The following is a 22731-nucleotide window of genomic DNA, read 5'->3' as shown; positions in this document are numbered from 1 at the left end:
TGTAATCATGCTCTCAGTACTACTTTGCTAAAAAACTGAGGCCTACTAGTAGTGGGGGGGGGGGTTTATCCTGGGCTGGCATATAATTTTATGTTTGCCATTGTCTAATCCTTCTGTGGTAGGCAGTATACCATGAAAGTTAAAGCCCTCCTGTGTCCCCCAATGGTCTCCAGGAAAGGAATTTTACAGGGAGACTAAAAATCCTATAATTTTCAGTATGCTAGCTCAAGTTTTCCAAATAAAGCCCTGCCCCTAACCCTGTGAACTAGAAAGGAGTTCTTGGGATCCCTTATTCAGAACTGCTTAAAGTGAAATAAGCATGAACACAAAGTTTAGCAAAAATTTACTTCATTATACTTTTCTTAGAAATAAAGCGCAACCCCACCCCATCTCCAGTTCAAGATAGAAATGTAAAAGGGTGATCCATAAAGTCTTTTGTCTTCTACCTCTAGGTCTCATGTTTTTTGATGGAAAAGTAAAATTTGGGACAGCAACACTTCTTTGTGCCTATAATTTGAAGTCCCCAACTTCAGAATGAATTATTCTTATGAAGAATAATTGTAACCGTTGCACAGGATTTTTATATCTCATTTCTCATTCTGTCCATGTCATTCAGTTGTAAAAAATTATTCATGTTGAGTGAACAAAGAAACTAAAGCAGACTTTGCTTGTCTTGGAGCCCCCTACCTCCTGATTAGCAGTGAAAACCAGTAAAGAAAAAAAAATTTTAAGAAAAATTTAAAATTATTCTGTGCACCACTAACTACCTGCAGGTTTGTTCTATGTGAAGGTGACATCATTGAGACTTCTCATAGGATCATGGAAAAGCTGAGAACGTTGGCTCCTGGAAGTATGTGTCTTGGCATGGGGTTTGAAGTCCTCAAATTTGATTTTCCAGGTTCCTGTGGTGAGGCCTACTAACATTACTGAAGCCTACAAGAAAAGGCAGGAAGCTGGGGTCTATATAATTTTGTACTTTTTTTTTTTTTTTTCTCCCCTACTTTTATGATTTTCACTTAGCATTTATTTTTCCAGGGCCTGGCGGGCTTGCCGATTTTTGTGCAAGGTCTACCTGACATTTAATGACATTGTGAGAATCTCATAGTCCCATGAAACAGTTATTACAATTATCTTCTGAATTTTCATGCAAGGTCCACTGTAACTAATCAGAGCATAGGAATTGCTCATTTAAAGCAATGCTAGAAACACTCATGTTGTGTATATTAAAATGCTGAAAAATCATGCTGCATAGATTTTCCAGCATTGTGGCTTGTATCCTGACAACACACTTGCATGTCATGGCATTACTCAGGATCAAAGAGCAGCAGAGCTTAGAGTTGAGTCATATATGAGACCTACCATTCTGGGGTAGGGATAAAGACTTGTGTTGATGGGCTTTGAAGAGCAAATGCAGTGTGCTTTTTATTAGTCTGAGATCTGAAATCGGTATTCACTGCATGGGTGGTTAACCTGCTTTTGACTTTCTTTGGCATTCCCATACACTTGTATGGGGAGAGAAACCATTCTGAAAGTCTGAAATTTCCTCTCACACTTTTCTGTTTCTGAGATCCTAGAAAATAACAGATTTGATACAAGACTAAACACATATGTTTTCTCTAGAAAATGCCAAACATACTCAACGATGACAGATTTAAAGTCATGTTTGAGAATCCAGACTTCCAAGTGGATGAGAAGAGTGAGGAGTTCCGACTTCTGAACCCTCTTGTATCTAAAATCAGCCAGAAGAGGAAGAAGAAGCTGAAGGCAATGGTGGAGTTGCAGTCCAAGGAACAGGTGCAGTACTTTTTTTTTTTTTTTTTATATGTTACTCAGATGCTTGATATCACTTCTGTATTTGTTGTAAGAGATTTTTATATTGTGCTAGCAGTCCACAGAAAATGAAAATGTAGGTTTAGGTAAAAGGTATTGTTTCAATGCTACTTTTCTGTGTCCTGATGGTGACATCTGTGCGCCATGAATAACAGACTCTAGCACTAGGAGTGAGGCCACAAATCCAGATACGGTGAGTTTTCACAAACAGGAAGAAGGTAGCGACCTCAAATACTGTGTGCTGATTTAAACAACCTCTATGAAGGGACCATCAAAGTCACCTCCAGGTGAAAACTCACCAGATTTCCATACCTCAAAGCATATGATATGTCAGTAAGTTTAGTACAGCTACACTTAGAATCCTCCTTCCTTTTTGAATATAGAAGTAATCTTGTACATGGCAAAATATAGAAGAGAAAGAAGACACCGAATGATGAATTATCCTTTTATTAAAATATTTAAAACACCGTAAATGCTGACCTATAACTAACATGTACATGTGTGCCTAAAGCCCCCGGCGGTGTGTGACGGCAGCACACTCAAAGCTCTACCAACGTGTTTCATCAGAAGGGAAGTCATCATGGGCTAGCATTCTTCTTGCAAGTGGCTTGAGAGTCTTTACACTAGCACCGACTGTGTTATTTAACTGTGCACCGTGCCTGTACACTTTGCCCTGGAACAGCTGTTTGTAGGCTCCATTGGGAGGACAGGGTAACAATACAGGAACTAGAATAGGAAGTATTATTTTAAAGAGGAGTTTCAGCCCTCCCCCAAAAAATTAAGTCAGCAACTACAAATACTGCTAACTTAATATTAGGGCACTTACCTGTTCAGGCATGCAGCGATGTCCTCACCCGAGTCAATTCTTCAATCAGTTATGGGGTGCTGGCGCCACCATCTTGACTAAGGAAAACCCGCAGTGAAGCCTTGCGGCTTCACAGCTAGTGTCCTACTGCGCATAGAGTATATAACGGGTATACGAGCGCTAGGAAATGAGTAAATGATGAGCAGCTAGCATAAAGGTATAACCTCTGAACCTTTGATATAAAATCTGTCAAACAATGCAGCGCTAGCACTGCATTGTTTGACAGATTTCCTACTGCGCATGCTCGAAGCACGCTTTGTGAATGGGCAACAGTCATCTAAGACCTGTGAAGTGTCTCAGAAGGCTGCAGGGGAAGGAGTGGGGGCCTGAACTTTGGGATCAGTTCACCAAGGTGAACTGAGCCAGAAGTGGGAGCGGGTACCTGTCAAAACTAGGTTCCCACTCCAAATGTGCCAAATGTTGTAGTTGGGGGGGTTTTGGCAGACAAGCGGAGCTTCCCCTTTTGGGTGGAACTCTGCTTTAATGAAAGCTGTAGATTTTAAAATATTGAACCTTACTTTTGAAGTTGCTTTAATATGTTAAAGTGTATATGAGACTTTAGAGATTGGGTTTACATATACATTGAACGTAATTCCTGTCACTATGGCTGTTTTCTATGGCAGTTTGTCTGATATTTTTGTCATCCATAGAAAAATGTGGTGCAGGTGTTACCTCCTCTGAGGAAGAGGTTTTTTAATATCCGTGTCCCACTTAGAACTGATGAGCTTTATAAATAGTCTGAAGCGCATGAAGCCACTTGCATTGATTGTCATTGGTTTCTAATTTTGTCACTAGGAGGAAGAGGAAGAACCAGAAGGAAGACCAAGTGATGCAGAGAGCTCTGAATCTTCCGATGATGAAAAGGCTTGGGTCGAAGAGGTCAGGAAACAGCGCAAGCTCCTACGCCAAGAGGAAAAAGTCAAGAGGCAGGAAAGGGAGAAAGAAGATCAACAAACCACCCTCAAGCCACAGTTTTATGAGATAAAAGCAGGGGAGGAATTCCGCAGCTTCCAGGATGCAGCAAAGAAGCAAAAGATGATTAGGTAGGTGTGAGGACGTGACCGTCTCTAATCATCTGTCATCTCCTGTCTTCCTCTCCATCCACAGACCCATTCTTTGCACTTGTGAACCTAAAATAACCCTATTAGTGGCAGTCTATTGAAATTACACCTGTTGTGGCTTTTGCTCTTTGGATAGTATAGATTTCCACTTATTCTACTATATGCTTGCTGTAACCTATCCAAACGTTTTCAGTCATGCTGCAGTCTTTTTAAAGAAGTATAAAACTGAACTAAATGAGAAGTATCAGCTGTTAGCGCTTACTGTGCTTGGTTCTTGTCAGGCTGCTGAAGAAAGCACAGAGTAGTGCTCTTATCTGAAACCTGCTACCCCAAAAAGTTCACTTTTAAAATGTAGATTTCTTTAATTTATCAGCTTCATTCTTTGTGGAACTACAGTTAGTCTTTGAAGTACCGTAGAATATGGGTTTTCAAAAGTACAGCGCAGAGCCCTCCTCTCATGGCCAGGTTGTATCTATAGGATCAGAATTCTATTGCTGCATCCCATGCTGGTAACATATGATATTGTGGTATAGCCTTGAAATAACATAGTCATGAGAGAAGTATGGGGGCTGCCAGTACTGGCCTACATCTGAAACAGACTGGCTTTATCTGACTGTTTTTTTACAAACCTAGAACAAGCATGCTGTTAAAGTGGCTGTACAGGCATTTTCTTAATTAAGGTGAAAAAAAACCTTTTTGCTAGCAGCACTCCCCACAGCCCCCCCCCCCCCTAAATACTTACCTGAGTCTCACAAGTGCAGAGGCTCTCCGTCTCCTTATTGGCTGAGACACAGCAGCAGGAGCGATTGCCTCCCATTGCTGTCATTCACAGCCAGTAAGGAGGGAGTGAGGGGGCAGGGCCGAGCAGAGCCTTATAGACACTCACAGACGGCTTGGGAGTGAGCACACATGAGCGCCCCCAGGGAAAGCGGCTTGCTATGTGGGCATTTTGCAAGAGGTGGGGGCCATGAGCACCGGCGGAGGACCCCAGAAGAGCAGGTAAGTAGAACATGCTTGTTATTTAAAAATATAAAAAATTAGCCTATGCAATCACTTTGATTGTCAGAACTGCTTATATACTATACTTGTTCTGTGTTATTAACTAAGATAGCATTGAGTGCACAAAGTGACATTTCATTCATGTCACTGCACAGCAGCGTGGTGACATGCGGTTCCTTCTGTGCACGGCATTAAAATGCAGCTCATTGTACTGTATCTCCAGGCTGCCTTGCCATGTAAATGTAGCACATTAAAATCAATTGTTACCTTTGTGCCCCAGCGGTAACTGGCATTCTTCTAGTGTGGAAAATGTAAGTCGCTGTACTTTGTGTGAATAGGCACTTCTAGCGGACTGATGCTTCACAATGGATGACATGAAAAAATATGCCAACGCACATAAAAACACAACATACATGAAAAGACACATGTATGTTCAATGTGTGTGAATTTTTTGGTGCAGTATAACGTGAAAGAACCCTAGCCAGTGACAGATTCAGTTCTGTCTACTGCCCTTTTTCTTATTTGTAAACCTCTTGGATTTTTCTATTGCCACCTGAAATGTATTTAGAACGTGACCTGATGCCGCTACATCCCTACCTATAAGGAGGAAGAGCCTGGACCTGTTCAAACATATGATTTGTCTCCAAAGTGAAATTGTGCATGCAAAATTAACCACTTCCTGTCCGGACACTTTTACCCCCTTCCTGTCCAGGGCAATTTTCAGCTTTCAGCGCTATCACACTTTGAATGACAATTGCGCGGTCATGCAACACTGTACCCATATGAATTTTTTAGCATTTTTTTGAGACACATAAAGCTTTATTTTGGTGGTATTTATTCACCACTTGGATTTTTATTTTTTTTGCTATGTAAATTAAAATGTCCAAAAACTTTGAAAAGTGTTTTTCCTATAAAATTTTGCAAATATTATTTCATCATAAATCTTGGCCAAAATTTATTCCGTTTATATTTTTAGTAAAAAAAAAAATAACCCAAATTAGTTTATAACCAAAAATTATGATTTTTAAAATTTATTTAAAATTTTTTTAAATTTTGTTATATTTTTATTTTTACATACTGTCACCCTAGCAGTACAGTGTCACCATGGTGACACTGTACTACTTGTGGGGGGGTGAGTATTTTTTTTTTTTACACGGATTGCTTTTACACCCATAAAAGATGTAAAAGCAATCATTTCTCCTTCTCTCTAGCTACATTCCTGCAGCCCTTGAGAACTACTGAGTGAGCTGTGATTAGTCACAGCTTGTCACATGGTACAAGGCTGTTGTGAATAGCCTTGTACCATGTGCCCTCTGTGATCATTCACAGATTTCACACGTAGTAAGCAATGATGTCACAAGTGATGTCTTGCTTACTACTCTGCATGTGATCACTGATTGGCCAATCGGTGATCACATGATCGGGACCTCGCATGGAGGTCCCGCCCAACGATCGGTGTTTCACTGTGTCCAGAGGACACAGCGGGCACCGGATCGCGGTGCTGCGCACTCCCAGGGAGTGTGCACAAGCAGGGGGCTGGGAAAGCTGTTTATAAACGGCCACCTGACCCTGCACTGCCAACGTCCGGCCGTTTATATACAACGGCCGGACGGGAGGTGGTTAAACCATATTATTCTAGAGAAAATAGATAATGTGAGCTCAATATATGCAATAACCTAAATAAATATAAAGATAACCTCACAAATAAGGTTGTGCCAAAACACCGTACTCCACTTTCAAAAAAACAAAAAAACAATAAACTTAGAAGAGTATATATCCATACAGATGGACAAATGTGTGTGTATGGACAATAATAAGCTGGGTGCCTAAATATGTCAAAAACACGCAAACTTAAAAGATGTGATATAACCCAGTACTCCACTCTCAAAATAGAAAAAAACATTATAAAAGTGTATATGTGTACAGATGGACAAATGTACATGGGGCAAAAGTTAAATGAACAAGCATAAATATTGCAAACGAAGTTAAAGACTTTTTTTTCCATATGTACATTTGTCCACTCCGCAAAGATGCTGCAAGCAGGAGTTTTTACACTGCACTGCAAGCGCAACACCTCAGTGTGAAAACATACATAGATATAGATTCACATACATAGGGAAGCGTTTTTCTTGTGCTTTTCTGGTGCTTTTTTAAAGCAAAAACGTTTCAAAAACTCCTCAGTGTGAAAGTAGCCTAAAATGGGGCTCCATGTGCATCAGACATTCTTCTAAATGAAGACAACAGCCAAGGTCTCTATCTTTCAAGGTTTGAGCTTGTTCTTTGCTATTCTTTATCTGCAGAGAAAAGATGAACTTTAACTTTTTTATGAACACATGACATGTATTGGAGATGTATTGCATAACATATACAAGTCATTAGAACTGTGATCTTTAGTGACTGCTGACACATTCGCTATTCATTTTTAGTCACTTTAGCACTTGAGTTCATCTTGTAGTCTTACCCAGGGCCTGTGAAGTCATGTGATCAGTGACATCATCAACAGAGGTTGATGTCCAGTTTATAGAGTGGCCGAAAATCCTTTCGGTATCTCTGGCCTTGGGAACGTATTGTGGTTTGTTTCTGAACAGAAGGAGAATTACCTGGTGACAGGCTTGGTATTACATAGAAACACTCAGAAGTTTCCACAGCAAAGATGTCAGTATGGTGTCCCTATTAGAAACCAGGTTACTTTTTATTTGTAATGCAATATAACACATGGAAAAGTAAAAGTTTGTTGTGTTTTTTTTCCTGACAGGCCATTTTTTGCATTATAATTTTTTTTTTTTTTATGTGCAACAGTGCATTGTTTTGACCCCATAGACGTCAATGAGTGCGCATGAAAATCGTATAAAAATAAAATGCACAAAACTTTAATAAAAATGCAGGTACACAAGCTTGAACCTAGCATTACAGTGACACTAAACTATGGTTTTAAAATATTCTATTAAAATAAGGTGGGGTTTTTTTTCTTGCTGCTGTGATCAGACTTTCTGTTAAGGGGTGGCTACGGTCATTAGGCATGGTTCCACTGTACAAAGGAGTGTAGCCACCCTCTCTTGCTGGCTCTCGTGATGTACTATGGGATTTGTAGTGTGCATAGAGCAGTGCATATGACCACAACTAATGTGGGCTGTCCCTTGCAAACAGAAGTGATGTGGAAAGGGAGAGGTTTAAGAGCTCACCGGGGATTACAGGGAGGCAGAAAAACAGTAAGTTACAATTTCCTAAAAAAAAGATGACAGGGCTATTAAGTAAAGGCTGTGTATTAATTTTTTTTTTTCTTGAAAAAGGATATTGTTTAGTGCCACTTTAGGGAAAACCTGTAATGAAAGTGTATGTGGGATGTCACTGCTGATGGTATTTTCTGATTTGGTCCTCACTCCCTGTCCCGATGTAAAAGGTAATGGGGAAAACTAATTTAAAGACAAATTACAGGTACTAATGTTATCAGTAGAAAAATCACTTATTTTTAAAAAAAATTCTAAAATTGTAAAATACATTTAGGCTATGTTCACTGGTGATTTAGGCCCATATAATTGTTTGTGCAGGAGTCAGAAATTCCTGCTGCAGCACTGAGCGGCTAGGTGCAGCCATTGGCCCCATTCATTAGAATGACAGGTTGCCGGCAGCTGCAGCTATTTGCTGCTGTCCTTACAGCCATCGATTACATGCGGTGATTGCTGCTGGGAGCAAACCATTTGCACCAGCCTAAATCGCCGATGTGAATGTAGCCTAATGCATTTCATTATTTTAATGAACGCATAAGTAGATGGAAGCCATTGAAGACATTTAGGTAGTTGGCAGAAACTCAGAATGGGATTTCACATATAACCCCTTATCCTGCTCTACCCTTCCCTGCTTCATAAAAAGGGATTGCTGGGAAGACTGGAATCTCCTAGATTGTAAGCTCCAAGGAACAGGGCCATCCTTTCCCTCTTGTATTGAACTGTATTGTTGCTGTATTGTCTCCCGTTATATTGTAAAGCGCTGAGCAAACTGTTGGCGCTATATAAATCCTGAATAATAATAATCTGCTTAATTGGTTATTTTTAAATTAAGTAGCTGAGGAAGATCCCTAGTTATCCTGGGTTTGGTGTTCCAATAATTTACCTACTAGTAAACTTTCAGCTTGCTAGTAAAATGTGGAATTTGAGAATACACATATAACTTTGGTGCATCTATAAGACCATGAGCTACTGTGAACAGCAGAGGGACTGGCTGATTACAGAGAAAATGTAGTGACCTGTTTCTGCTACTGCATTAAGCTTTCCAGGCAAAAGGGTTCTTATTTTTCGTGGAAATTTGATTGTGACTTGGAGTTGTCCTTGATATCTTACATATGATTTGCCCTTCTGCCATCTTATTACTAAACTACCTGCTAGCATTATGATGCCAGCATGTCACATACAAAGAAGTTCTATTCATTGATTAGATTGTCCTCTCTGAGTACAAAGGATAGGCAACTTTTCACAAGACATATCATCCTGCTCCTCATTTACAGCACTGCTTCTACTAGTACTCATTGCATTTTAATGTGGAAGGAAATATTAGTTCAATGAGCATCTAAATGGAATGTTTGTTTCTTTCAATTTCCTCAGTTTTGGATTTAGTACACTTCATATATAATGTATGAAACAGAACCAGGGCTGATTTCATGTGTTCTGTAATGTCTTGGGCTTCCTCTATCTTTTTTGACATCTGGAAATGTGATCTTGAAACTATCCTCACTCTCATTTCATTTCATTAAGATCTACAGGCTGTCTGCTGCAGTGGCGGATGGGACTTGTAATTCATTCACAGATTGCTTTGAAAAAATGACACAGCTGCGCCCACAGCCACATTGTTTTCAAATTGAGACAGCGCATGCCTGGCAAGATCTCTTGCTTGCTGTCACAGTGGGGGCTGGGGGGAGGTTGCTGGGCTGTTGCATTAATAACATGTTACACCCTAAATATGGGTGTAACATGTTACTAAAGGTGAACTTGTCTTTTAACATTTTTCCCTTCCTTTGTCTTCTGTGCATCCTGTCCTTTTTTTCTCTCTTCAAATTGTAGAATTTCTTGTAGCAGTTCAAACTCCCAAACTGTAGCTTCCTAAAGCTGCTATAGTATGTGTACACATAGGAATCAAATTTGGTATACACTAATAGTTTTTTTTTTTTTTCAGTCTGCAGGCTGCAAAAAAAAACATTTTTCCTCTTCCATCAGCCCTATAAAGCACAGATAGACGAATCTCCCACTGTACCTATTGTATTTCCACAGCCTGTACCATCATTATTATATTATTATTATACAGTATTTATATAGCGCCAAAGGGTATGCTCAGCGCTGTACAGTAGCAAGGGGGACAGAACATGAGATGAGACAGTAACAATACAATACACGAGGGGTTCGAGGGCCCTGCTCTTTCAAGCTTACAAACTAGGAGGGAGGGGAAGCTGGTACAGGAGGAGATGGCTGTGGGGGATGGAGTGTTGGGAGGAGTGGAGGAGGTTAGTTGTTAGGTGAGGTCGGGGTAGGCTTCCCTGAAGAGGAGGGTTTTCAGGGTGCGCCTGAAGGTGAGGAGGGTAGGTAACAGTCTGATGGTTTGGGGTAGGGAGTTCCAGAGGATGGGGGAAGTCCTGGAGAAGTCCTGCAATCGGGCGTGGGAGAAGGAGACCAGGGAGCTAGAGAGTAGGAGGTCCTGTGAGGAGCGGAGGGCACGGGTAGGGTGGTATTTGGGTATCAGGTCAGTTATGTAGTTCGGGGCGGCATTGTGAATGGCTTTGTAGGTCAGGGTTAGCAGTTTGAATTTGATGCGTTGAGCAATCGGGAGCCAATTAAGGGATTGGCAGAGGGGGGAGGCAGATGTGGAGCGGTTGGTGAGGTGGATGAGTCTAGCCGCTGAGTGTAGGATCGACTGGAGTGGGGATAGCGCTTGTTTGGGTAGGCCAGTGAGAAGGGAATTGCAATAGTCCAGGCGTGAGATGATGAGGGAGTGTACGAGTTGTTTGGTGGTGTCTGGGTTGAGGAATGTGTGTATCTTGGAGATGTTGCGAAGGTGGAGCCTGCTAGATCGAGATAGCAGTTGGATGTGAGGTAGGAAGGAGAGGTGGGAGTCCAGGGTGACACCCAGGACTTTGGCGTGTGGGGTGGGAGAGATGGTGGCGTTGTTAGTAGTGATGGAGAGGGTGGGGGGAAGACCAGGAGCTCGGTTTTGGATAGGTTAAGTTTGAGGAAATGGAGCGACGTCCAGTTTGATATGTCGTTTAGGAGGTGGGCGATGCGGGCAGAGAGTAAGGGGGTGAGGTTGTGGGTGGAGAGGTAAATTTGGCATAGAGGTGGTAATTGAAGCTGTGGGAGTGAATAAGTTTGCCAAGTGTCAAAATACCCAAACAGTGGCTGCATCTGATGCAACTGCTTTTTAGCTGACAGTTTTCTGCACAGCTCCTGCGATTTTTCAACAATGAATGTTGGGTGGGTGGTGTTCAACAGGGCCACCCATGCAGTGGATTTCAGCTGGTTCAGGAACCAGAAAAAATTATAAAACCAGCTTAAGGCTTACTAATATAGGAGGTGTTGATATCATCCTTCAAAAAACAAGAGCAGTGACAATCTTCCCCACTGTATTCCATTTTAGCACCACAGTGCATAATGAGAAATGACAAAAATGTCAAGATCTGTTCAGATACAGAAACTTTAAAATACATTGTTATATGCATTTTGGCAGTTTTTTTTTTTTTATTTCAATAACAATCTTTCCAAAAACATTGTATGTGAATTTAACATTTTTTATGTACATTATTTATCTATAAAAGTCTCCCTTGTGTGGATATCCAAAAGCCCTGATCTGGATGACCTCTGTTGAAGGTGATATCAGCAGCCCCAGCAGACTCAAGTGACACCCTATAGTATTCCCCTTCGCTCCACCCTGGTAGCTACACAAAAGGTTATGTACATAAGTGAAGGAGAAGGGAGGTAAGGAGCTGGGACAGCACAGAGCTTAATTAGAAGGTCCCAGAAGAGAAGAGGGTCGTGATGTGCAAGCGTGTAAGGGACTGTGCTTGGGAATTCACTCTTCTGGATTAGTCTAATTTTCTAGAAAGTTCAGCAGTACATTGCAAGTAAAGAAAAAAGTCATTTATGAAAAGGAAAAAACACTGTTAGTAAGCATTTAAAATAACTGATTTTTCTGGGCTTCTGTCTGCAGCTTTTTAAGTTAATGACAGAGTCTCTATAATAAACAATGCAAGATCTGACCATGTAAAATAACCTTATTATGATTTTCAAAAAGACCAGCTTGTTCTGGGGAAGCAAACCATTTTCGATGATGCAATACCGACATGCAGACCTGCAGAGATCTGAATTTAAAGTGTAACTTTAGTCAGAAAATTAAGTTCTGTTGGATCACTTCAGGCTGGCCCATTTTGCAGGGTATACAGTAGCTATGTCAAACATTAAAAATAAGTTCCTGTACTGTTTAAAATCCAGTAATACACTGTCTCTCTCTGCTCTGCACATGCTCAGTTGCTCTCTTTTTTTTAGGCACACTGCCAAATTTGTAGAAGCCAATCTGCTGACAGCCTAAAGATTTAATGATGCTCAGGGGCTCTGGGGTTTATCAAAATGGTGGCCTCCGGCAAGAGGAAAAGAGAGCAATTCTGGATGCAATTTATAGCACACACTAATTTTGGTAGCAACATTATTAATGTGGAATGTAAGTTTTTTGCTAAAGAACATGTTTTTTGTAATCAAGTTGTTATGGATAAAGTTCCACTGTAAAGTGGAGTTCCAGCCGTTTTAGTGTTTATTAAAAGTCAGCAGCTACAAAAACTGTAGCTGCTGACTTTTAGTAAACACACACTTACCTGTCCCAGGGTCCAGCGATGTTCTCACCCGCGCCGTCCCTTCTCTCCTCCACGGCGCTGGCATCTCTACTGTGGGCACCAAACTGTGACAGCTTGAGGCTTCACAGCCTGGTACCTACTGTGCATTCGCAAATTGCGCTGCGCCTCCTAATTGGTCCGGCAGTCTCCTGGGACCTGTGAAAGTTCCTAGGAGACTGCAGGAGGGGGCCGAACTTCCGGCTCACTTCGCTACAGCAAACCGAGCCGGAAGTGGGTACCTGTCAAAAACTGGTATCTGCTCCCCCCCAAATGGTTCCAAATATGGCAGTGGAGGGGTGGAGTCGGCAAATAAGCAGAGCTTCTGCTTTTCAGTGGAAGTCTGCTTTAAGTTATTGTGTGTGGCCCCTCTTGCTCTTCAGCATTGTATAGTCATAGTTGAGATCATAGCTTCGCTGGAATACTATGGGAGCATTCCTTTACTCTGATTTGTAGGATGTGCTGTTGGCATGATATGTAGTAGGAGGTGCGCAGAAGGGCTTAGTTTTCACTCCTGGTTGGGTGAACACTTGACCTGTGTTTTTATTGCCCCCGGTCGCCCCTGTGATGGACCTAACATTGAACACATGCCACGGCCATGATGTTTTGCAGTGCAGCAAGATTGGCCCCCTTCTTCCTGTCATGTTTGAAGGGGGGGCCACAACCACAAGCCAAACACTTGGCTCACAGTTACGACATGGTATTCCCATTCAATCCATCTGCTCATCTGTTACAAAAAAAAAAAACAGGCATTCAGGTGGCACCAGTATCCCTTCCTGAATGCCTTTCAACCGCAGATGTTAGTTCCAGGATTGCCTAGAATTTTCAGTCCCCTTGTTTGACTGAATCTAGTGACTACATCAGCTTTTCAAATATAAGCATTTTCTTTTTGTAAAGCACATTGGCTTAGAATCGGCAGTGCATTTTGCCATCAGCCATACATATTTGACATTTCATATTATGATATCTGTGGTATACTCTACAGCTGGCAGATCTGCTGACTGGTTATTAATCTCTATAGAACTGACATTGACAGCTGATGTCTGTGAACTGTATAGAAGATACTGTATGTGGTTAGGCATGTCACTGCATGTTAGTGCACTTGAGGAAACCTTTTTAAAGTGTGCTAAAACCATATTGGTGACATTTTTATGTGAAAAGAATTGTAAACTGTTTTAGTTAAAGGAAAAACTCCACGGTTAAGCACTATTTGCATCTAAACCTAATACAATCCTCAGTGTAACTTGAACTATAGACCTCAGCCCCTCAAACTACAAGTCTTGCCATTTTATGGGTCCCCAACTCTTAACAGTCGTCATAAAAAATATTAGGAACAGAGTGATGACTCTTCATCGTGTCATAGCAAAATTGGTCTAAACAAGGGAAAAAACAGCTCTGCTATCAGTCATTATTGGGCTCCTATTTTCATGATGATTTTGTGGTGTGAGTGGACACAGATTTAAAGGAGCAGGAGATTGAACAATGAAACTTCAGCCCAGAATAGCTTGGCATATGGTAAGCCTATATGTAGTGAGCTGTGGGAGCAGTGTATAGTTAAATGCCTAGGTCTCAAATACATTCACGGTCCGGGATCAGCAGTGTAGCGGCATGCAATGATTATATGTACAGGGGTTGGACAAACATATGGAAGCACTACCTGATTTGCAGGTGTGAAAGTGATGACATGTTTCACTTTGAAAGTGGAAGTGATGTACTTTACTTTTGCTTCTGCTGTGTTATGAGACACCTAGCTAACAGGTGGGAAGCCTCACTTTCATCATTTCCTGGGTGCTCTACTAGTAAGACAGTCATGTCCAAGCTTACTGAGCTTCAAGGATGGCAAATTGTTGGTGCCTCTGTGACTGAAGTTGCCAGTTTATTTGCCATGTTGCGAGGTACAGTATCAAAGGTTATGGCGGCATATACAGTTTCCGGGAAAACAACGTCTGATAAGCATAAGCGCGGTTGACATGGTCATCTGACCAAAAGGACATTGCGCAGGATTGTGACCCAAAATAAAAATACTGCTGCAAAAATGACTGTAGAGCTCAATCTCAGTCTTCCAAAGCCTGTGTCCACAAAAACTGAGCGACGGGCACTCCATAAGCAAAACATTCACGGGCAAGCTGCAGTTACCAAACCACTAGTGACCGATATTAATGCTTAGAAGAGCAGAGAGTGGTGCAACACCCATAAATTGTGGACCATCAATCAATGGAAGACTGTAATATGGTCCCATAAATTGAGCTTCACACTTACAGCTTACGACTAGAACTGTCTTGTGCCAGCAGTAAAGCATGGTGGTGGCGCGTAATCATGGTTTGGGCAGCCATATCTTGGTATTCTGCAGGCCCCATCATCACCTTGAAAGGTAGAGTCACTGCCAGCAGTCAGAAAATTTGGCCAACTATATGCACCTCACGGTGCAGACATTGTTTCCTGAAGACAGCGCCATTTTGCAAGGCAATAATTCACACAGCTGGTGTTTGCAAATCGTGGTTTGACAAGCATGCAGATGAAGTTTTGTATCTTCCCTTGGTCCCGCGGTCATCAGACCTCAATATAGAGCCACTATGGTCAATTTTGGAAATCAAGGTTTGGGCTTGTTTTTTGCCTCTGGCATCTCTGTGGGAATTGGAACAATTTTGCAAGAAGAGTGGTATCAGATTCCATTATCCACTCCAAGACTCCCAGGAGAGTTCAGGCCGTCTTGGATGCCAAAGGTAGTCCAGCACCATATTCAGTAACCATTTTGTTCTTTTACCTGGTGTTTCCATAATTTTGTTCAACCCCTGTACTTTATTTTATTGAAATGTGACTGCCTCATACACATATGACATAGATGTAAGCCAACCAGAGATGGATTGAAATTCAGAAATCGAAACTGAACACTGAAATTGATCGGCTTCAGTACAAACAGTTGGGTTTTTTCATATGATCACGGCTGATGAATATAGCTGGCAGCAGTGATCATTGTATTCTGACGGAGGGGAAACTTCCTGTTGTCAGAATAATTGTACGATTCCTGTCTGTGGCTGAACAAAAACACCTGGCCCAAATGCTGTGCAGAAATATGCTGATCTGGGTTGTGTACAATGGGTTTAGTAACACTTTAATCCTTATATTGACGTATTCCTAAATTAATGATCATACTATCCCAAAATACCTAACAAAAAAGTTGCATCATAAATGCTGCTTACTTTTTATCCCAGGTCATGAGTGTTAAACCTCATACTGTCCTCTAACATTCCGGGCCGATAACCTATATTATCTGTGGGATTTCCTTGTACTTTATCTTTTTGAGACTGCTCTGTTAAATTTGTCTGTCCTGTGACTGGACAGTTTTTGTTTTTGGCAGAAAATATGACTTTTCAAGATTACAACATCGCAGGCTGTGAGACAAGGACTGCTTGGTAACATTAATGCGCTTTGCAGCTCTGCTGATGGTGTTTATTAGATGAGCGTTCTATGACAGTGGGCTTTAAATTGACGTTTGATGATCTGATCACAACCTGTAATATTTCTTGTACTCAGCCATATATTAGCAGTTACAGTATGTGTTATAAATATGAGAAAGGTAATGGCACACATCCAGCTCTTTGCTTTAAGATTTTTCTTGCTTCAAAGAATATATGTACATTGATCAAAAAAAAATGTACAAAGAGTGAGGCCTCTCAGGTCGCTGTTTATCTTTTTTAGAAAGCTTCCGCGTCATTGTCCTTCTGTTTGTTTAGTTTTGTTGAAACAGCCTGACCTTGTTTTCTTATTTTAATGGCCAAGTGAAAGTTTTTTCAGGTTGAAAATCAGTTGAACCAAATGGCTAAAATTGCTTTTCTCAAAAAATAGTATTTGGCCGGCTGTTAAAAGCATGGAGGGTCGGGTGCAAGCCTGTTTGTATTATTGTTAAAATGTAGGTCATTTGTTGATGCAGAAATAATTATGAAGAAAGGGCAGATGGGGGAACAAATGAGTGTGTTATGCAGAGATACAGCTCAAAATTGCTTACACGACTTTGCTGATTACTAACCTTTTCATGCATACTGTACTCCGGGGTGCGTCATTATCATTACTCTGCTGTGTCAGAAAGCAACAGTATATTAAGAGAGATTCATAAAACACTTGCAGGCTATAAACCTGTCCTTTCTGACATATATATTATTTATATCATTGTAAATATATGTATGTGCATATCTGTTTGCAGGATTTACAGGGATGTGTAGTTAAAGATATATGTTGATAGCTTTGATGTTTACTAGGCTTGTGAAAGTTGCCCAGAGATTCAAAAAATACCTTAAGACCTCTGAGGTTATATTCACAGCATTGCTTTGTGGTAACATGCTGTAAAACATGTATTTTAAAGTGTTTATAAACCCAAGATCAAAACTTGAATATATTGCAGCTTTACCAGTCATTAGATGTGGTGGCTGCTGAAAATCTTTTTAAAGCGGAGCTCCAGTCAAAATGTAAAAAAAAAATAAAAACTGTAGCTGCTGACTTTTAAAAAAACACATTCACCTGTCCCTTGATCCAGCAGTGTCCTCACTGCATCCAGTTTCACTGGCCGTCCTCTCTCCCCGGCGCTGGCATCTTAAGTGTGGGCACCTGGCTGTGACAGCTTGTGGCTTCACAGCCAGGTGCCCACTGCACATGCATGAATCGCCTGCCTCTTGTAAATGGACTTGTAGTCTTTGGGGACCTATCTTGTGTTCCAGAAGACTACGGGGAGGAAGGGAGGACCACTTCCACTTCAGTTTGCCTAGGCTGCGAAAGCGGGAGCGGGCAGCTGTAAAAATCAGATAACCCACTCCCACCCCTCGCTCCCCAAAGATGCCAATACTTAACAGGGAGCAGGGGACGAGGCCTTAAAACGGAACAGCTTCTTTTAGATGGAGCTCAGCTGTAACCTGAAAAAGGAAAACTAATGCAAATACAGAAAATACCTGATGATCTTGCCAGAAATGCAATGTCCTCACTGCATCCTGTGTGCCTAAGGGTGCACGTATACTGGGAACGTATTAACTGAACCATGCCCCTGATCGATCCGTTCCCCCGCTGGTTCACACTCACACTGAACCATAAGGAAGTATTCCTTGGCCCACTTATGCTAACCAGCCCACAGTGATCCCTGCTTCAGTACATAAACATCTAGACTTCTGTGCTCTGGCATGGTTTACACACAATGAAGCAAACCAGACTACAAGTGAACTGTACCCTTTTAAAAGTGGTTGTAGGCACAGTACACTTAACCAGTCCCCGGCATGATTTGGAGCACTCACACTACATAAACTGGCTCAAGGGGGTGAACCGTGCCCAGGACCAGTTAAAAGTGCTAACGTGAGTGCACCCTTAAAGCACAAAGTCACTTATCTTTATTGTGTAAACTGCTAGTCCCAACAATCCACCATGTCCTGGATTGTAAGCTCGAAAGAGCAGGGCCCTCAATCCCCTCATGTTTTGCATTGTATTGGTATTGTTCTGTCACATGTTCTGTCCCCCTTTGTAATGTACAGCGCTGAGCGAACCATTGGCGCTTTATAAATACTGTATAATAATAATAATGTTAATGGAGTTTAACAAAGGTGGACATGTTTAAAGTCTAGCCTGTGTGACAGTCATGGCTGCCCCCTTAGATACAGTGGGGAACTGAGCATAGTCATCCTTGGACAGAAAAGGTAATATTCACAGGATCACCAGGGAAAGGAAAAAGCTTTAAAGGAAGCTAATACAGTCACCACATCTAAGATTGATAAGCTGCAATATTTAGAATTTTTGTTTTTGGGTTTACACTTTAACGGGCATTACCACAACACACAGTAGTACACAAACTACTGTTCATTTTGAATGGCACCACAATGGACTTGCATTTTTAACACACCACAGCGCACAGATGTGATCTATATGTGTCTTGTGCTGCATTGACCAAAAAGGTGCAGATGTGTTAAAATCGACAGTGCCTACCACAAACTCCAATAGACTTGCCAGCTGGTCTTTGACACAAGATTTTCAAACACCTATAGCATATAATAAGAAAACACCTTCAGATTGCTGGTCACACCTAATCAGAATCTCTGTAGAGCAGCCTTTCTCAACAAGGGTTCCGTAGAACCCTAGGGTTCTTTCAGAGGTTGCTGGGGGGTTCCTTGAGCAATGAGTAGTTACCACTGAAATCAGTAATCTTTAGCTATCTGTAAGGAGACCATTCTTCCCACTGACCGCCAATTAAGGGACAATGTAGTAATTATTCGCATGACTTCCCAGAGACCTGGAATTTATATCAAGAGTTACTCAATGGCAAAAGAAAGAGAGGCTGGTCTAGTGAGTGCAGTGTCAATTGGTGGTGTTAAATCACCCTTTGAGTTTAGCTGCTACTGAGTTGATTTTGGAAAAGGTGATCAATTTTTATCACCCAAAACCATTATTCCCAAATCTGACACATTTTCTCAGAAAGCAAAGGTGCTGTGGCAAAGCCTTCATATCTGACCAGAGTGGATACATGAGTTGTGGGCGGCCTGACTTTGATTTTGTGAGGATGGCAGGTCTTGGCTAAGTCTAGCACTTGTTACTAGGCTTCAGGAGAAGCAGACAGTGTGTGCTCTTTGTGCTTTCACTTGTGATGAATGATGTCTGAGTGATCTGGAATCAGGCAGGAAGAGAGCGGATGTGTGTCCCAATGTAGAGAGAATTAGCGAGGGGAGCAGGAATTCGTTATGACAAAAAGCATTTCATAAATGATTAAGAGGGGGAAAACAAGGTGATGGCACCAGACGCATGGCCAAAGAAGGAGGCCGGGACACAGTCTGCAATGCAGACCTTCGAAGCATACAAGATAGACAAACTTAGGAGCTTGTAATAAAGGTTGTCAAAATATTCTTTTGTTTTGCCACTGCTGACATTTTACTGCAAATTTGGTCTGTTTAAATTATAAAAGTGATGAGATGGTGTATTAATGATATGGAGCAGATGCAAAAGGACACCATCCTGGTGGACTCCCTTTCTTAGCTTTACTCTGTCCAAAGAAATGAATTATGGTTACTTTGCGCTATCATAAATGATTAAAGAAATGTTTTGCTGAAATTCTCACTGAAATCTTTAAAAATCCATTGAGTCCTGAGATTTGTACACCCCCAACCAGACAACATGTTTAGGCTAGTGATCTGACTTTTCTCTGCTGTAACCCAAGATAAATGCTTAGTTGCCCTCCCCTGCTCAGGATAACAAGGTCCGAAGAATTGGATGCCACTGACTAGAAGAGGGTTCAGGCTGGGGAAAGGTTCGTCCAGACCCAAAGCATGCTGTAGAAATAGGAAGAGATAATCCAATCGCCGCACACCTCACCTGTCCTGAGTGGTTAGCAAGTGAAAGCAGTCTCAGCTTGATTCATCCAAACCATGCCTCCTGGCATGTTTCACCCCACCCCATGATTAAGCCCTTGAGGTGAAACCACGATTTAGGTTGCCATATTTACGGCTTGTGTGGAAATTAAAGTGGAGCTCCACCCAAAAGCGGAAGTTCCGCTGTAAGCCTTTGTCCCCCTGCTCCCCGAAGGTGCCAATCGTTAATGGGGAGCGGGGGACAAAGGCTTACAGCGGAACTTCCCCTTTTGGGTGGAGCTCCGCTTTAATTTCCACACAAGCCGTAAATATGGCAACCTAAATCACTAGTCACCTTATGTGTGTTCGCTTGTGTCCTCTCATGCTCACGTGTTCGGCATAGAATGATATAACCTGTGGTTGAGAGGGTGGGAAAGAGAATCAATGGTTGTGAGAGATTGGCAGGCGGTTAGCAAGTGGGGAAGGAGGGGGAGAGGCAAAGTGGTAGGGAAAGCGACTTTAAAGGGGTGGTTCAGCAGAATATAGTGGGTAGGAAAGCAAGCATGGGGGGCAGGGCCTGCTGGTTTTTTTTTTTTGGTTTTTTTTTTCTTTTTCACTCCTGGCATTAGAATGCTCTTCATTATCTTAAATTTAGAAGGTAAACGCCTTCAGGTCATTGGAACGTCTTAAACCACATTTGTTTCTTTTAGTACATTCACAGTTGCTCAGTATGGTGGCCAGTTGATAACATGCAAGTTTTCATTGGTTACCAAAAATTAATGTCACAAGCGATCACAGCGAAGTACACCTGATCAGTAGCCACATTCTTATCAAGAAGGAGGGCTCCCGTCTGCCAGCCTGTGCTCGCGACTGATCTCCTGCCATGCTAAGCTCCCAGGCTAAAGAGAACACAGAAGATGTTTGTAAAAGGATTTAGCAGGAAAGTCAGAGCTCAGGGCGGAAAGTCTAATCAAACCAATTGTCCTACAAAAGCGGTAGGGGTCTGTCAGATATTTATAGGATAGGTCTGTCTGATACTGAGGAAAACCTAGCTTTGGTTCATCAACAGTTTCAGTCTTCTTTAGTATGGCACAGAAGAAGGGCAGCAATCCATAGCATTTATCTTTATTGATTTCAGTAAAGCGATCTGACTAGTTGCTATGAGTAGTACATTTTGCACTTTAATCTTCCTCTTTCTGATACTTTGGGGGATCAGCTCATTTTGTCATATAGGTTTTTAATGTTATTTTGTGACAGATCGCCTGTTGTAAAGTACAACTAAAGGCTCCTGGCAGTCTAAGGCCCCATGTACAGGGGACGTCTGTTTAGCCGTGTTTGCATAACACGTTTATGCGTGTTTGCGTTTAGAAGCGTTTTTTAAAGATAAGCACAGGAGAACCTCCCAAATGCCCAAAATGCACTGAAAAGTGGTAAACTAGTAACTATTTCAGACTGTTTCAGAGAAATACAGAGAGTAGAAGCAGAGACAGCAGTATGTGTTGAGATTAGCTTAGGTGTGAGTTGCTCATTAACATTTCTTTTGTTTCCAAGGGTGGGAAAAGTGTCTGCTGGAGTGAGTCATTAAGGTCACCTGGCAGGGGGTCTTCAGGAAGAATTTGAGGTGTGAATGGTCATTAACATATCTTTTGTTTCCAAGGGTGGGAGAGGGCTGAGGTGTGAATTCGTCATTACGATGTGTGACAAGATTGGTAGGAACATCCTATGTTCAGTGTTTTGTCCCTTGAAAACGCTTTGCATGCATTTTTCTTGATGAAAAAAGGCTCTGGTCAGCATGGGGAACTGGAAGAGTTAAAAGAAAAAAAATTGCAAACGCTTATAAACGCGATATGCCACGTTTACAAGCATTTTGCATTTGAAACGCTGATAAAATCAACTGCTGAACGCAAGTTTTCTGCATTCAAAAAAACAACTGTAAACTCAAATGCCTGTAAACGAAGATGTGTACATGGACACAAAGGAAAATATTAGGGTGAGTTCAGGGGCTGCTGAAAAAAACGCTGAACAGCTCCTAAATGTGAGTTTATCAGCTGCAGTGTACATGAGCCCTAAGTACAAAATCCAGTTACTATCTGACGCACAAGCCTCATAAAGTAAAAAAAAAATATTTACCTTCCTTGACTCACACACTCCCATCCCAGACACTGCAGCTCACAGTGGGAGAGTTCTAAAATGAGGGCTCATTTTTTTTGCTGCATGTGCTTCCACTTCAAAGATGTGTGCAGGCTGACTATAGCAGTGGATGCAGACACAGCAGCTCCATGGACACAATCGCATGTCAAAATTTGACATGTGGGAAACAGTGGATGCACAGATTTAAATTCACAATGTCTGCGTTTGGATCTGTGCTCCTGCTTGCATGTCAGATTTTAACATGCAACTGTGTTCCTTCAGCGACTGCATCCACTTCTATGGACTGCCTGCACACAGCTCCAAGTTAGATGAGCATGCAGCAAAAAGTGGCTCAGCATGGAGGAACGGGTCCCAATGTCCCTCTGAATGAACCCTTAGAGGCAGCGGAATCAGTCCATATAGCAGTGGGCAGGACTAGCTATGGCCAGATGCAGAGTGATAAGCTAAGGACTTGTGAATCAGCAGGGACTGATGATAACCAAACCCTCTGCAACATCAGGAAGCGGGTGCACAGATCAGAATGCAGTGTCTGCATTCCTGCATGTTAGATTTTGTCAGCATCAACAGTGATTGATGGTAACCAAACCCTCTGCAACATCCCCTCATTCCACTGTAGTACAAGCAGGCATAGCCTACATGAGATTTGCAGCTCTG

The 22731-nt window shown here is 41.8% G+C and overlaps 1 protein-coding gene across 1 annotated transcript in view; it reads left to right on the top strand.

Annotated features, from left to right (window-relative positions):
* NOL10 (nucleolar protein 10) overlaps positions 1 to 22731 on the top strand; it is a 110701-nt gene that overhangs the window by 57499 nt on the left and 30471 nt on the right. Inside the window, 2 exon segments of the mRNA XM_089672043.1 lie at positions 1621 to 1794; positions 3491 to 3738. Of these exon segments, the coding sequence (XP_089528169.1) occupies positions 1621 to 1794; positions 3491 to 3738 (422 nt within the window).

The sequence above is a fragment of the Staurois parvus genome, unplaced genomic scaffold (genome assembly GCF_062004578.1).
Source record: "Staurois parvus isolate SC_StPar_1 unplaced genomic scaffold, SC_StPar_1.0 ptg000118l, whole genome shotgun sequence".
Lineage (NCBI taxonomy): Eukaryota > Metazoa > Chordata > Amphibia > Anura > Ranidae > Staurois > Staurois parvus.
This window is presented reverse-complemented; position numbering and strand designations above follow the sequence as displayed.